This window comes from Salvelinus fontinalis, chromosome 21 (genome assembly GCF_029448725.1).
Source record: "Salvelinus fontinalis isolate EN_2023a chromosome 21, ASM2944872v1, whole genome shotgun sequence".
Taxonomy (NCBI): Eukaryota; Metazoa; Chordata; class Actinopteri; order Salmoniformes; family Salmonidae; genus Salvelinus; species Salvelinus fontinalis.
This window is the reverse complement of record NC_074685.1, coordinates 30,069,750-30,082,792: the sequence shown is the minus strand read 5'-3', so window position 1 is coordinate 30,082,792 and position 13,043 is coordinate 30,069,750. Positions and strand designations below refer to the sequence as shown.

Genomic DNA, 13,043 nt, shown 5'->3' with positions numbered 1-13,043 from the left:
CCGTACTTTGGGCACAGCTGACAACAACTGCATGGCCCTTATCCCGGTGTATCGCACAGCCCTGTGGAGGGGTAAAGTGCTTACATAGCGGATTAAGAACTGGACTGAGATTCCTCCCTGACCCTTCAGGGGTGTATTGAATGAGTGTACTGACTGGGACATGTTTAAAGAGTTGTGCTGATATTGACGATCTCACTGATGCTGTTAGCTCCTGGGTTTGGTATTGTGAAGATGTAGTCATCCCAGATAATGTTGTGAAGGTTTACGTACCCAAATATTAAGCCCTGGATTAGCAAGTCTCTCAGGGTGCTGTTAAACAGTAAGATAAATGTTAAGATGGAAACCTTACTGAGTTAAATAGGCTGCAGAAAGAGGTGAAATCAGGAGAGCTAAACAGGTGTACAAGGACACAATTGAAAGAGATCTCGGTAACAATTTAGTCTCGGCCTGGGATGGTATGAAAACTATTGTGGGGATACTTTTTTTTTTTTTTTTTTTTTTAAGGTGTCACTAGATGGCTTTAATTCTGACAACCAACTGGCACAGGAGTTTTACCCGGGACCAGACAATAAAGGTAGCCGCCTGCTCACCTCCTGTGCAGAGAAACTAGGCCCCATCTTTAATTACGTCTTTAAGTCGCTCAGCCAGCAGAGGGTGCCAAATCTATGGAAACAGTCTACTGTGATACCAGTCGCCAAGAACAACCACCCAAAGGTTTTTAATGACTACAGACCAGTCACCTTGACCTTCTTGGTCATTACGTCCTTTGAGAAACTGATTAAGAAAGCGCTTCAAACATCTAGGGTAGCAAAAAAACTCATGGCAAGTTTTTATTTGTTGATTTGTCATCTGCTTTTAACACAATTCAACCCCATCTGTTTGTGAACCAGCTCACTAATGCTTTTGGTGTAGACTCTCGTGTAGTGGGTTGGATCCTCGACTTTCTAACCAGCAGAACCCAGAGCGTGAGGGTGAATGGATGCCTGTCAGGGGAGCTGTCATCATCAACAGGCTCACCCCAGGGGTCTGTCTTCTCATCCCTCCTCTGTATCCTGTACACTGGTGATTGTCGTAGCCAGTACGAGAACCGACACTGAAGTTTGGAGACGACTGTAGTAGTTAGTCTCCTTCAGTCCAATGAAACTGCCCCATGGCCATGTTGTTGAGGATTTTGTACATTGGTGTGGAAGTGGATTCTTACAACTGAATGTGACAAAAACCAAAGATATGTGTGGATTTCAGGCATCACCCCCCTACCTTGAGAGCATTATCATCAAAGGACAGGTGATAGACAGTGTAGACAACTACAAGTATCTTGGCACAATGATAGCTAGAATAGTGAAAGTGGGCAGTGAGATCACAGAAGTCCAGCAGAGTAGTCTGTCTGACCTGTACAAGAGAACATATAAGTGGTGAAGAAGGCAGAATCCATCCTGTCTGTATATATTAGTATTGATGGCTATTAGTATTGATGGACCAGCTAGACCATTGTATTCACTAGAACTGTGTGTCATTGTAATCCATGTGGATTTTATACTGTTTGTTCAATGTTATTTTTAATCCTCCTTTGCAGCAAAACCAATTTCCCTCTGGGACAATAAAGTTGAAACTTGAACTTGAACATACTGACCTAAATGTATTGTGCGTGCATTCTTGTAAATGAACAATGATTTACCATAGTTGACTGTAATTTGGTTTTATTTGTAGTTTTCAGCACAGTACATTACATTTACATGAACAACTCCCAAAGGAGAATACTCCTGCCGACTTCCTTGTTCTCCCATTATTTGCCAAATTTATCTGAAGGGAGTTTTTCTCTGTCTGTTCTTTGTGAGCTGACTGACTTTTAGCTGACTGTAGCAGCTTTCATCATCCTCCCATTTTCCCTGTATATATATATGACCTTTCGCCTCATCTTGGATATAGAAAATAACATGATAAATAGAAAGCTTAGGTTCACCTAAAAAGGATGATTATCACGTATGTTTCAATCCCAAAGGGAATCTGTGTTAATGACCTTTTATTCCAGTGATGTTTTAGGATTTCAGATGTTGCCCAGACTTACCCACTTGTCTCTTTAAGTAAAGTTCTGGGTTAAAACAGGGAACTTGATTCATGACCTAGAGTGTATCCCTCCTCAACTTCCAGTTTTGCATGAGCTCGTGATCTAAGGAAAGCCTAGAATATTTCTGATGGTATTTGTCTGTACTGCTTATTTGGATTGTTTTCGACAGATGCTCACTGTTACCAAACGATCAGTTACATTCATTCATTCATGTCAACTGCCAACACATTTACTTAACAACCGTTATCCACCCAAGTAACACTCACACAACATACTTTGGTTGTAATTGGCACCTGATCATGTAAACTGATAGTCCATTGATAATTAGTTTGACATAGAATGTTTTACTAATCATGGAACTCTTGTATTGCGTGCCAGTACAGATCTGCCTTATATGGTGTAATGCAGATTACCATTACATCTATATGAACACATCACCCAGGAACACACAGATAATCTGACCCATACACACCCACACCTTGTGACTGGCCAGACAGAAGCCCGCCAGTTTCACAAAATCTTTCCAATCAGATGCTGTGCTGTCTTCAAGACATGCGTCATTGTGAGATGAGATCACAGACTCACAGACTCAGTGTCTCAATTGCTTCCTGGTTTAGAATAATCTCTCATGTTTGGACCACTGGGTTGAATTTTTGCAATGTAAGGTTAACATCATAGACTTTACTTGAGCACATCCTGTGAAAAGCATTATGTGAAATTAGCTTACAAAACTATAAAAGTGACTCAGATTTGACAAAAAAATCTCACAGTATTTATGACCCTATTGTACAAAAATACTGCAGGGCAAATATTAACACAAGTTAATACATTCTCCACACAAACATAATATAACTACGTACGTTAATTATACTCCCAACGGAAGTTTCCTACTTGGCACAAACTGATTGAATCAACTTTGTCTAACATAATTTGTCAACGTATGGTGACGTGGGATCTACATTAGATTTAAAAAAAATAATCAACATAAACTGTTGTTTTGAGGGTGAAATTTCAACCACAGGATTTTCTCATCATGGTAACCAATTTTCAACATAGACAACCTTGTATAAAATATGTTGAATTTGTACCTTTGAAACAATGTCAGATCTTCAACGTTATATCCACTATCAGAATTAAATAATACATCTGGGCAGCACATAGTAGTTGATTTATCTACAGCTATCAATCTGGTCTCCCTTCCAGGGTTCTAACTTAGGCCATCCCTGCTTAGCTTTCAATATTTGTCACTGACTATTACCAATGTGCTACCATGAGAATTATTATTAAGAGATCTCTTAACAACTAAATAGATTCACTGTTGCTTGAAGTCATTCCAAAGGGTAGGTTTAACAGAGCAAATGAAATGTAACCGTACTTTGTTATACACTGAGTGCACGAAACATTAGGAACACCTTCGTAATATTGAGTTTCACCTCATTTTGCCCTCAGAACAGGCTCAATTTGTCAGGGAATAGACTCCACACGGTGTCGAAAGCGCTCCACAGGGATGCTGGCCCATGTTGACTCCAATGCTTCCCACAGTTGTGTCAAGTTGGCTGGATGTCATTTGGGTGGTGGACCATACTTGATACACACGGGAGACTGTTGAGTGTGAAAAACCCAGCAGCGCTGCAGTTCTTGACACACTCCAACCGGTGTGCCTGGCACCTACTACCACACTCCGTTCAAAGACTCTTAAATATTTTGTCTTGCCCATTCTCCCTCTGAATGGCACATATACACAATCCATGTCTCAATTGTCTCAAGGCTTAAAACTCATTCTTTAACCTGTATCCTCACCTTCATCTACACTGATTGAAGTGGATTTAACAAGTGACATCAATAAGGGATCATAGTTTTAATCTGGATTCACCTGGTCAGTCTATGTCATGTGGTGTTCCTAATGTTTTTTTTTACATTTAGTGTATATCACTAATGACACTATTTGCAAAACATTAAGAACGTTTTAGAGTCCATGCCCCGGCGACTAGAAAGTGTTCTTAATGTTTTGTACACTCAGTGTAACATGTGCCAAGTCTTCAACAGCTATTGCTTAAATTTAACCCAGGGTTCAGCTAAAAATAGACAATAGAAATACACCTAGAGTTTCAAGCTTTGGCTGATTTAAAATTGAATCTTAAAGTCAATAATTCATATGTTGGATTCACGTCTCCAGCTCAACCAAAAATCTAAGTTAAAGGATAGGACTTAATCAGGTCAAACTTGATTTGAAATGCATTTGAAGTTTGATTTGATTTAATCATATTCTTTAACTTAGATTTGTGATTGCGATGGAGAATTTTTTATAATTTATAATTTTTTAATTTGTAGACAAACTGGATATTGAATTATGTTTAGCTGTCAGTGCCACAAAATATCAACATTTTAAGGAGATGTATCTTCTGCTTGGATAGCTCCATCTGTGTAGTTTGATGTTATTTAGTCCTATTCTTTAACTTAGATTTTTGGTTAAAATGGAGATGTGAATCCAACATACACTACCGGTCAAAAGTTTTAGAACACCTACTCATTCAAGGGTTTTTCTTAATTTTTTTAAACTATTTTCTACATGTAGAATAATAGTGAAGACATCAAACTATGAAATAACACATATGGAATCATGTTGTAACCAAAAAAGTGTTAAACAAATCAAAATATATTTTATATTTGAGATTCTTCAAATAGCCACCTTTTGCCTTGATGACAGCTTGGCACACTCTTGGCATTTTCTCAACCAGCTTCACCTGGAATGCTTTTCCAATAGTCTTGAAGGAGTTCCCACATATGCTGAGCACTTGCTTGCTGCTTTTATTTCACTCTGTGGTCCATCTAAATTTGGTTGAGGTCAGGTGATTGTGGAGGCCAGGTCATCTGATGCAGCACCATCACTCTCCTTCTTGGTAAAATAGCCCTTACACAGCCTGGAGGTATGTTGGATTATTGTCCTGTTGAAAAACAAATGATAGTCCCACTGAGCCCAAACCAGATGGGATGGCGTATCGCTGCAGAATGCTGTGGTAGCCATGCTGGTTAAGTGTGCCTTGAATTCTAAATAAATCACAGACAGTGTCACCAGCAAAGCAACCCACACCATAACACCTCCTCCTCTATACTTTACGGTGAGAAATACACATTTGGAGATTATCCTTTCACCCACACTGTGTCTCACAAAGACACGGCGATTGGAAACAAAAATCTCCAATTTGGACTCCAGACCAAAGGACAAATTTCCACTGGTCTAATGTCCTTTGCTGGTGTTTCTTGGCCCAAGCAAGTCTCCTCTTCTTATTGGTGTCCTTTAGTAGTGGTTTCTTTGCAGCAATTCGACCATGAAGGCCTGATTCACGCAGTCTCCTCTGAACAGTGGATGTTAAGATGCGTCTGTTACTTGAACTCTGTGAAGCATTTATTTGGGCTGCAATTTCTGAGGCTGGTAACTCTAATGAACTTATCCTCTGCATCAGAGGTATCTCTGGGTCTTCCATTCCTCTGGCGGTCCTCATGAGAGTCAGTTTCATCACAGAGCTTGATGGTTTTTGCGACTGCACTTGAAATGTTCCAGATTGACTGACCTTCATGTCTTAAAGTAATGATGGACTGTCGTTTATATTTGCTTATTTGAGCTGTTCTTTCCATAATGTTGACTTGGTCTTTTACCAAATAGGGCTATCTTCTGTGTACCACCCTACATTGTCACAACACAACTAATTACCTCAAACGCATTAAGAAGGAAAGAAATTCCACAAATGTACTTTTAAGAAGGCACACCTGTTAATTTTAAATGCATTGGAGGTGACTACCTCATGAAGCTGGATGAGAGAATGCCAAGAGTGTGCAAAGCTGTCATCAATGCAAAGGGTGGCTATTTGAAAAATCTCAAATATAAAATGTATTTTGATTTGTTTAACACTTTTTGGTTACTACATGATTCCATATGTGTTAATTCATAGTTTTGATGTCTTCACTATTATTCTACAATGTAGAAAATAGTAAAAAATACAGAAAAACCCTTGAATGAGTAGGTGTTCTAAAACTTTTGACCGGTAGTGTATCAATTATGAATTTGTAGACAAAGTGGAATTAAAGCTATACTAAGTCAGTGGAACAGATGGAACTATCCAAACGAATGTAACAGTATTTATACAAACTTAAAATGAGCAACACATCCACTGCCACATTGAGGTTACTGTAACTATAAATGTCTTCTACAATCATCGAAAGCATTCATGTTCAAGATAGCATGCAAAGGTCCCAGGTATGTGGAGATCTTCACAATTGCTATTTGAATCTGCACAAAATCTTGAACAGCATTGATCGCTTGCGCTATGTACTTTTAATGTAATCTCAGCTACAATACACGTCATTTGGTTGTGCTATTAGATGAAGCACAGTGATAACACATTAAGTTGTTCCATAAATACAAAATATCTGACATTTTATTCCTATTTGAACTTTGTTGTGCTAAGGTTGAAAGTGCAGCGATAATACATTTTCATGACAACAAAAAAATTATAATCTGACATTGTTTTTCAATGGAATTTGGTTGTGCTTTTAGATGTTTGAAAGCATATCGATAACACATTGGGAATTCAACAAAATTCTGGCTGTCTTTTTGAGTGGATGAATGAAGATTGAAATCTCATTGGTTAACATCTCAACCAAATATTACAGAAATGACGATGTTCAAATGATGTGGTATGCACAGGGGATTATTGCTGCCACTGAAAAATATTGGCCGGCCATTTTATCTTTCAGTGGCAGCAATAAGCCTCCATACCTTCAAGTGTACAATAAATAATAAATAAAATAAATAGAAGATTAGCCTCAGAACAGTGCATTTGTGTCTGCAAATGTTGTCCTCCTAGTGCACACTTGGCTCTTTAGGGTCCTTAGTTCACGTGTGACCCGTGACAGGAACTCCTTGAATCTCTTTAGAACCACACAGCCATAGACCTTCTGCTGGAACACGTTCTGGGAGGGGGGTACTGAAGTCGGTCCGTCTACAGGTTCAGGTGGGATGGGCAGGTTTGGAAAGAGGGTTTGGTAAATGCAGTTTATTTGGTTGGCCAGACCATTGGTGCGGTTATGGGCAGTAGAGAGTTTGCTCAGCAGTGAGCTGGATGGTGGCTGTAAGTCTGTCTGTTGCTCAGTGACTCTCTTCAGGTGTGGTAGGAAAGCCTTACAGTGGGAGTAGATGCTCAACATCCGCTCTGAGGGGTCAAAGCCAGAGATGTTTGGGTCAGGAACGTTGTTGATTGACATCTGGCAGAACAGCTCTGACATGTCTCCTTGACTGACCTTCTGGAGATCAATGAAAAAAAAATATCAAATGAGTGGAAGTTCTTGGAAGCACTTTTACAAAATCCAACAGGTAGCCTTTAATCCATTATGATTTGGCCATAAAATAGCTTAAAAGTAGTTTTACATTTCCCATTAGACTGTGGATGATTCCATCATATACAGTTGAAGTCGGAAGTTTACATACACCTTAGCCAAATACATTCGAACTCAGTTTTTCAGAAATTCCTGACATTTAATCCTAGTAAAAATTCCCTGTTTTAGGTCAGTTAGGATCAGCACTTTATTTTAAGAATGTGAAATCTCAGAATAATAGTAGAGAGAATGATTTATTTCAGCTTTTATTTCTTTCATCACATTCCCAGTGGGTCAGAAGTTTACATACACGCAATTAGTATTTGGTAGCATTGCCTTTAAATTGTTTAACTTGGGTCAAACGTTTCGGGTAGCCTTCCACAAGCTTCCCACAATAATTTGGGTGAATGTTGGCCCATTCCTCCTGACAGAGCTGTAGTAATTGAGTCAGGTTTGTAGGCCTCCTTGCTCGCACACGCTTTTTCAGTTCTGCCCACAAATCATCTATAGGATTGATGTCAGGGCTTTGTGATGGCCACTCCAATACCTTGACTTTGTTGTCCTTAAGCCATTTTACCACAACTTTGGAAGTATGCTTGGGCTCATTGTCCATTTGGAAGAACCATTTGCGACCAAGCTTTAACTTCCTTGCTGATATCTTGAGATGTTGCTTCAATATATCCACATAATTTTCCTGCCTCATGATGCCATCTATTTTGTGAAGTGCACCAGTCCCTCCTGCAGCAAAGCACCCTCACAACATGATGCTGCCTCCCTCGTGCTTCACGGTTGGGATGGTGTTCTTCGGGTTGCAAGCGTCCCACTTTTTCCTCCAAACATAACGATGGTCATTATGGCCAAACAGTTCTATTTTTTATTCATCAGACCAGAGGACATTTCTCCAAAAAGTACAATCTTTGTCCCCATGTGCAGTTGCAAACTGTAGTCTGGCTTTTTTATGGTGGTTTTGGAGCAGTGGCTTCTTCCTTGCTGAGCGGCCTTTCAGGTAATGTCGATATAGGACTCATTTTACTGTGGATATAGATACATTTGCACCTGTTTCCTCCAGCATCTTCACAAGGTCCTTTGCTGTTGATGAGGATGAACCAGACTTGTGGAGGTCTACACATTTTTCTGAGGTCATGGCTGATTTCTTTTGATTTTCCCATGATGTCAAGCAAAGAGGCACTGAGTTTGAAGGTAGGACTTGAAATACTTCCACAGGAACACCTCCAATTGGCTCAAATGATGTAAATCAGCCCATCAGAAGCTTCTAAAGCCATGACATCATTTTCTGGAATTTTCCAAGCTGTTTAAAGGCACAGTCAACTTAGTATATGTAAACTTCCGACCCACTGGAATTGTGATACAGTGAATTAATACAGTGAATTGTGATAAAGTGAAATAATCTGTCTGTAAACAATTGTTGGAAAAATTACTTGTGTCTTGCACAAAGTAGATGTCCCAACCGACTTGCCAAAACTATAGTTTGCTTACAAGAAATTTGTGGAGTGGTTGAAAAACGAATTTTAATGACTCCAACCTAAGTGTATGTAAACTTCCGATTTCAACTGTACATGTTACCCGAGACTATAATTAAGCCAATCAGCCAATCAGCCAATCAGCATTCAAACTGGTTACCAACGTAATTAGAGCAGTAAACATACATGTTTTGTCATTTCCGTGGTATACAGTCTGATATACCACGGCTGTCAGCCAATCAGCATTCAAGGCTCGAACTACCCAGTTAAAATACTGGACAAATATTATGCCTTGACTTACGTATGTTTTTAAGAGGTCCACAGATTCCTTGTGTATGAGTTTGGTTAGCTTCAAACTTCTTTGTAGGGAACTCCCACACGGTTGCTTCCTACATACTACTCCAGCACTCACTGAATCAATGGCAGCAACCAGTAACAGAGAGAGCAATGCTGAGGAGAAAGGTGAGACAATTAAAAACACCACACTAACACCTATATCACAGACTTTAGCATAGTTACATGACAATCTAAATTAGAAGTATGAAATATATTGCAATAAGTAGCTGTGGTAACAGTTACAGTATTTAAAATGTCTATATAATGAGCAAAGGACACAATAAAAGTTGAGAGGACACATACTAAGTTTGTACCTATGCATATGAGTACAATCATTCATACACACAAAAAACATAAATATTCAACATTTGCACATCATCCTTCATTTAATGTCGGCACATTGATGTTCCATAAATACATGTGACATTACAGCAAGTACAGTACAGTATCCACATGCTTGAATATATAGTTATTCACCGTATATGAAATATAGCAATAATGGTTTTATAATGTAATTTTACTTACTTCTTGCTGCTTGTGATATGGTCAGCTGAGGACACATATTCTTTACATGACCACTCATTTCCCATACAATGACACAGGCCAAGTGTTAGACACAGACTAGTCATGATCACTCCCCTGAAAAACGTTTTAAAAGACTGAAACCACGCATTTGTCATTGGAGGAAATGACGTGCTCAGCTCTTTCTTTGTGAAGCAACTGCATTTCCCAGATTTGTTTTTCAGACCTGAATTGCTTTATTTGATGTACCAAATCTAAATGTATGTGTATGTTCAGCATTGTCTGTGGTCTGAGCTCACTCCCACAGGGTTCACAGATACCAGATGTATCTACAGTATATATTACAGCATTGCAGGTATATTAATTTGTATATAATTTTTTGAAACATTTTATTTATCTTTTTTTAACTAGGCAAGTCAGTTAAGAACAAATCCTTATTTTCAATGACGGCCTAGGAACAGTGGGTTACCTGCCTTGTTCAGGATTGAGCACATACATTTACTAACACTATAACTGTCAATGGATTACAATATTTGAGTTGAGGTAGTGTACTGTAAAAGCTGTGCTAACAAATTCATAGAATAACCTATGCATGTGTGAGGTCATTTGTTTTATACCAGTCACAAGAGGTCAACCCACTCTGACACAATTCATTGTAGTAGTGCTGTCGCCTCCTAGAGTAAGTGGTTGTGAAGTTTTAAAAGAAGTGAATGCAGTGTTGCAATCTGTTCAGTTTGGGTATCATATGATATCGTTTTAAATTCCTTATAGTTTTTATAAATTGTTTTTTTAACCTTTACTTTACTGAGACCAAGGTCTCTTTTACAGATTAGCCCTGAATTACATAAAATAGAGACATCAAAATATAGAATGCAAGCAGAAAGAAAAAAACGGTAATCAAAACACATTCATCAGTAATAAGGTCCTCAATGAGCTTTCTGAATTGCCTTATAGGCACCAGAACATCAAATGTAACAACATTTTGAATATTGTTCCACAAATAAGGTGTAAGAAAACGAAAAGCTGATTTACCTAACTCAGTAGAGACCAAAGGAATGTCCAGAGTTAGCCATCCGTGAGATCTGGTGTGATGACTCGAATGTCTAAAGTTTAGTAATGATGTTAGATACAGTGGGACTTTTTGTAAAAGGGCTTTATACATGAAAACATAGCAATGTATCACCCTACGTGACATCAAAGAGGGCCAACCAACTTTCTGCTAGAGAATGCAGTGAGTACTAAAATTGTCGCCCGTAATAAAGCGCAGTGCGCTATGATAAACTGCATCTAACGGCTTTAATGAGGTGGCAGCTGTGTTCATATAGATGGTGTAGCCATAATCTAGGACTGATAGGAACGTCAACTGAAAAATTCTGCTTTCTCCTATTTAGCGAGAGGCAGGACCTATTTCTATAGAAGAAGCCCATTTGTATTCCCAGTGTCTTTACTAACTTATCAATATGCTTTTTAAAAGACAGTTTTCATCTATCCAGATGCCCAGATATTTGTAAGCATGGACACGATCAGTATGCACACCATCCAAAGTACATATGGTTAAATCATCAGTTATTTTTATGCGCTTTAGAGAACAACATCAATTAAACATTTTTATTTTATTTAACCTTTATTTAACTAGGCAAGTCAGTTAAGAACAAATTCTTATTTACAATGACGGCCTACCAGAAGGATAAAGGCCTCCTGCGGGGATGGGGGCTGGGATTAAAAATATAGGACAAAACACACATCACGACAAGAGAGACAACACAACACTATGTGAAGAGAGACCTAAGACAACAACATAGGATGGCAGCAACACATGACAACACAGGATGGTAGCAACACAACATGACAACAACATGGTAGCAACACAACATGGCAGCAGCAACACAACATTGTTGGGCACAGACAACAACACAAAGGGCAAGAAGGTGGAGGAAACAACACATCACGCAAAGCAGCCACAACTGTCAGTAAGTGTGTTCCTGATTGAGTCTTTGAATGAAGAAATGGAGATAAAACTGTCCAGTTTGAGTGTTTGTTGCAGCTCGTTCCAGTCGCTAGCTGCAGCGACCGGAAAAGATGAGCGACCCACATAGTTACACATAGTAGTTGCATGGAATATATACTGAACAACAATATAAACGCAACATGCAATAATGTCAATGAGTTTACTGAGTTACAGTTTATATAAGGAAATCAGTCAATTGAAATATATTCATTAGGCCCTAATCTATGAATTTCACATGACTGGGCCCAACCACTGGGGAGCCAGGCCCAGCCAATCAGAATAAGTTTTTCTCCACAAAAGTGCTTTATTACATACAGAAATACTCCTGTTTCATCATCTGTCCGGGTGGCTGGTCTCAGACGATCCCGCAAAGGAAGAAGCCGGTTGTGGAGGTCCTGGGCTGGCGAGGTTACACGTGGTCTGCGGTTGTGAGGCGAGTTGGATGTACTGCCAAATTTTCTAAAACAACATTGGAGGTGGCTTATGGTCGAGAAATTAACATTCAATTCTCTGGCAAAAACTCTGGTGGACATTCCTGCAGTCAGCACGCCAATTGCATGCTGCCTCAACTTGAGACATATGTGGCATTGTATTGTGTGACAAAACTGCACATTTTAGAGTGGCCTTTTATTGTCCCCAGCACAAGGTGCACCTGTGTATTGATCATGCTGTTTAATCAGGTTCTTGATATGCCACACCTGTCAGGTGGCTGGATTATCTTGGCAAAAGAGAAATGCTCACTAACATGAATATAAACATTTGGGCACAAAAAGTATCGAACATTTCTGGGATCTTTTATTTCAGCCCATGAAACATTGGACCAACACTTTACATGTTGTGTTTATATGTTGTTCAGTAAAGAAAATACTGTATAACTGTGTTCTTGTATATCGAGGAAACAAAACAGAGTGAACTCCCAGTGTATGTCAGTTAAGACCCTGTACCCATTTTCAGGTTCAAGAGAAACCCTTGCATGTGGGCTCACGGGAACTTTTCAACGCACAGGACGAGAGTTTCTCAAGAGACTTTCCCCAGTGTGTAAAAGACAGTGTAAAGAAAGGGTCAGAGTCACCAAAGTGGGTCAGGAAACAACAGTACCACACCCTGTAGTGTCTCTCTGTCCCCAACACCAAACCAAGACACACCTCGAATCTCTTGAAACCCACAAAAGTTGATTTTGTCAGGAAACCCCTGTTTGGTTCATCTGTGTTTCAGAGAAGCCCACTTTTCATTAGATGATGACGGTCCAACTATGATG

The 13,043-nt window shown here is 39.2% G+C and overlaps 1 protein-coding gene across 1 annotated transcript; it reads right to left on the bottom strand.

Annotated features, from left to right (window-relative positions):
* Positions 1–6,379: 6,379 nt before the first annotated feature.
* m17 (IL-6 subfamily cytokine M17) lies at positions 6,380–9,863 on the bottom strand. Its single transcript, XM_055875697.1, has 3 exons — positions 9,781–9,863; positions 9,221–9,369; positions 6,380–7,366 (listed from the first exon to the last, which is right to left on the bottom strand). The coding sequence occupies exons 1-3, from the start codon at positions 9,836–9,838 to the stop codon at positions 6,890–6,892; spliced, it is 684 nt and encodes a 227-aa protein (XP_055731672.1). The 5' UTR covers positions 9,839–9,863; the 3' UTR covers positions 6,380–6,889.
* Between the last annotated feature and the right edge of the window lie 3,180 nt (positions 9,864–13,043).

Excerpts from the sequence above, each read along its gene's own strand:
- m17 (XM_055875697.1), bottom strand. The coding sequence starts at position 9,838 with ATGAGTGGTCATGTAAAGAATATGTGTCCTCAGCTGACCATATCACAA. Across the intron at positions 9,370-9,780 it reads CATATCACAAGCAGCAAGAA|CATTGCTCTCTCTGTTACTG; the intron begins GTAAGTAAAATT and ends CTTTCTCCTCAG. Across the intron at positions 7,367-9,220 it reads TGGACCTCTTAAAAACATAC|AAGGTCAGTCAAGGAGACAT; the intron begins GTAAGTCAAGGC and ends ATTGATCTCCAG.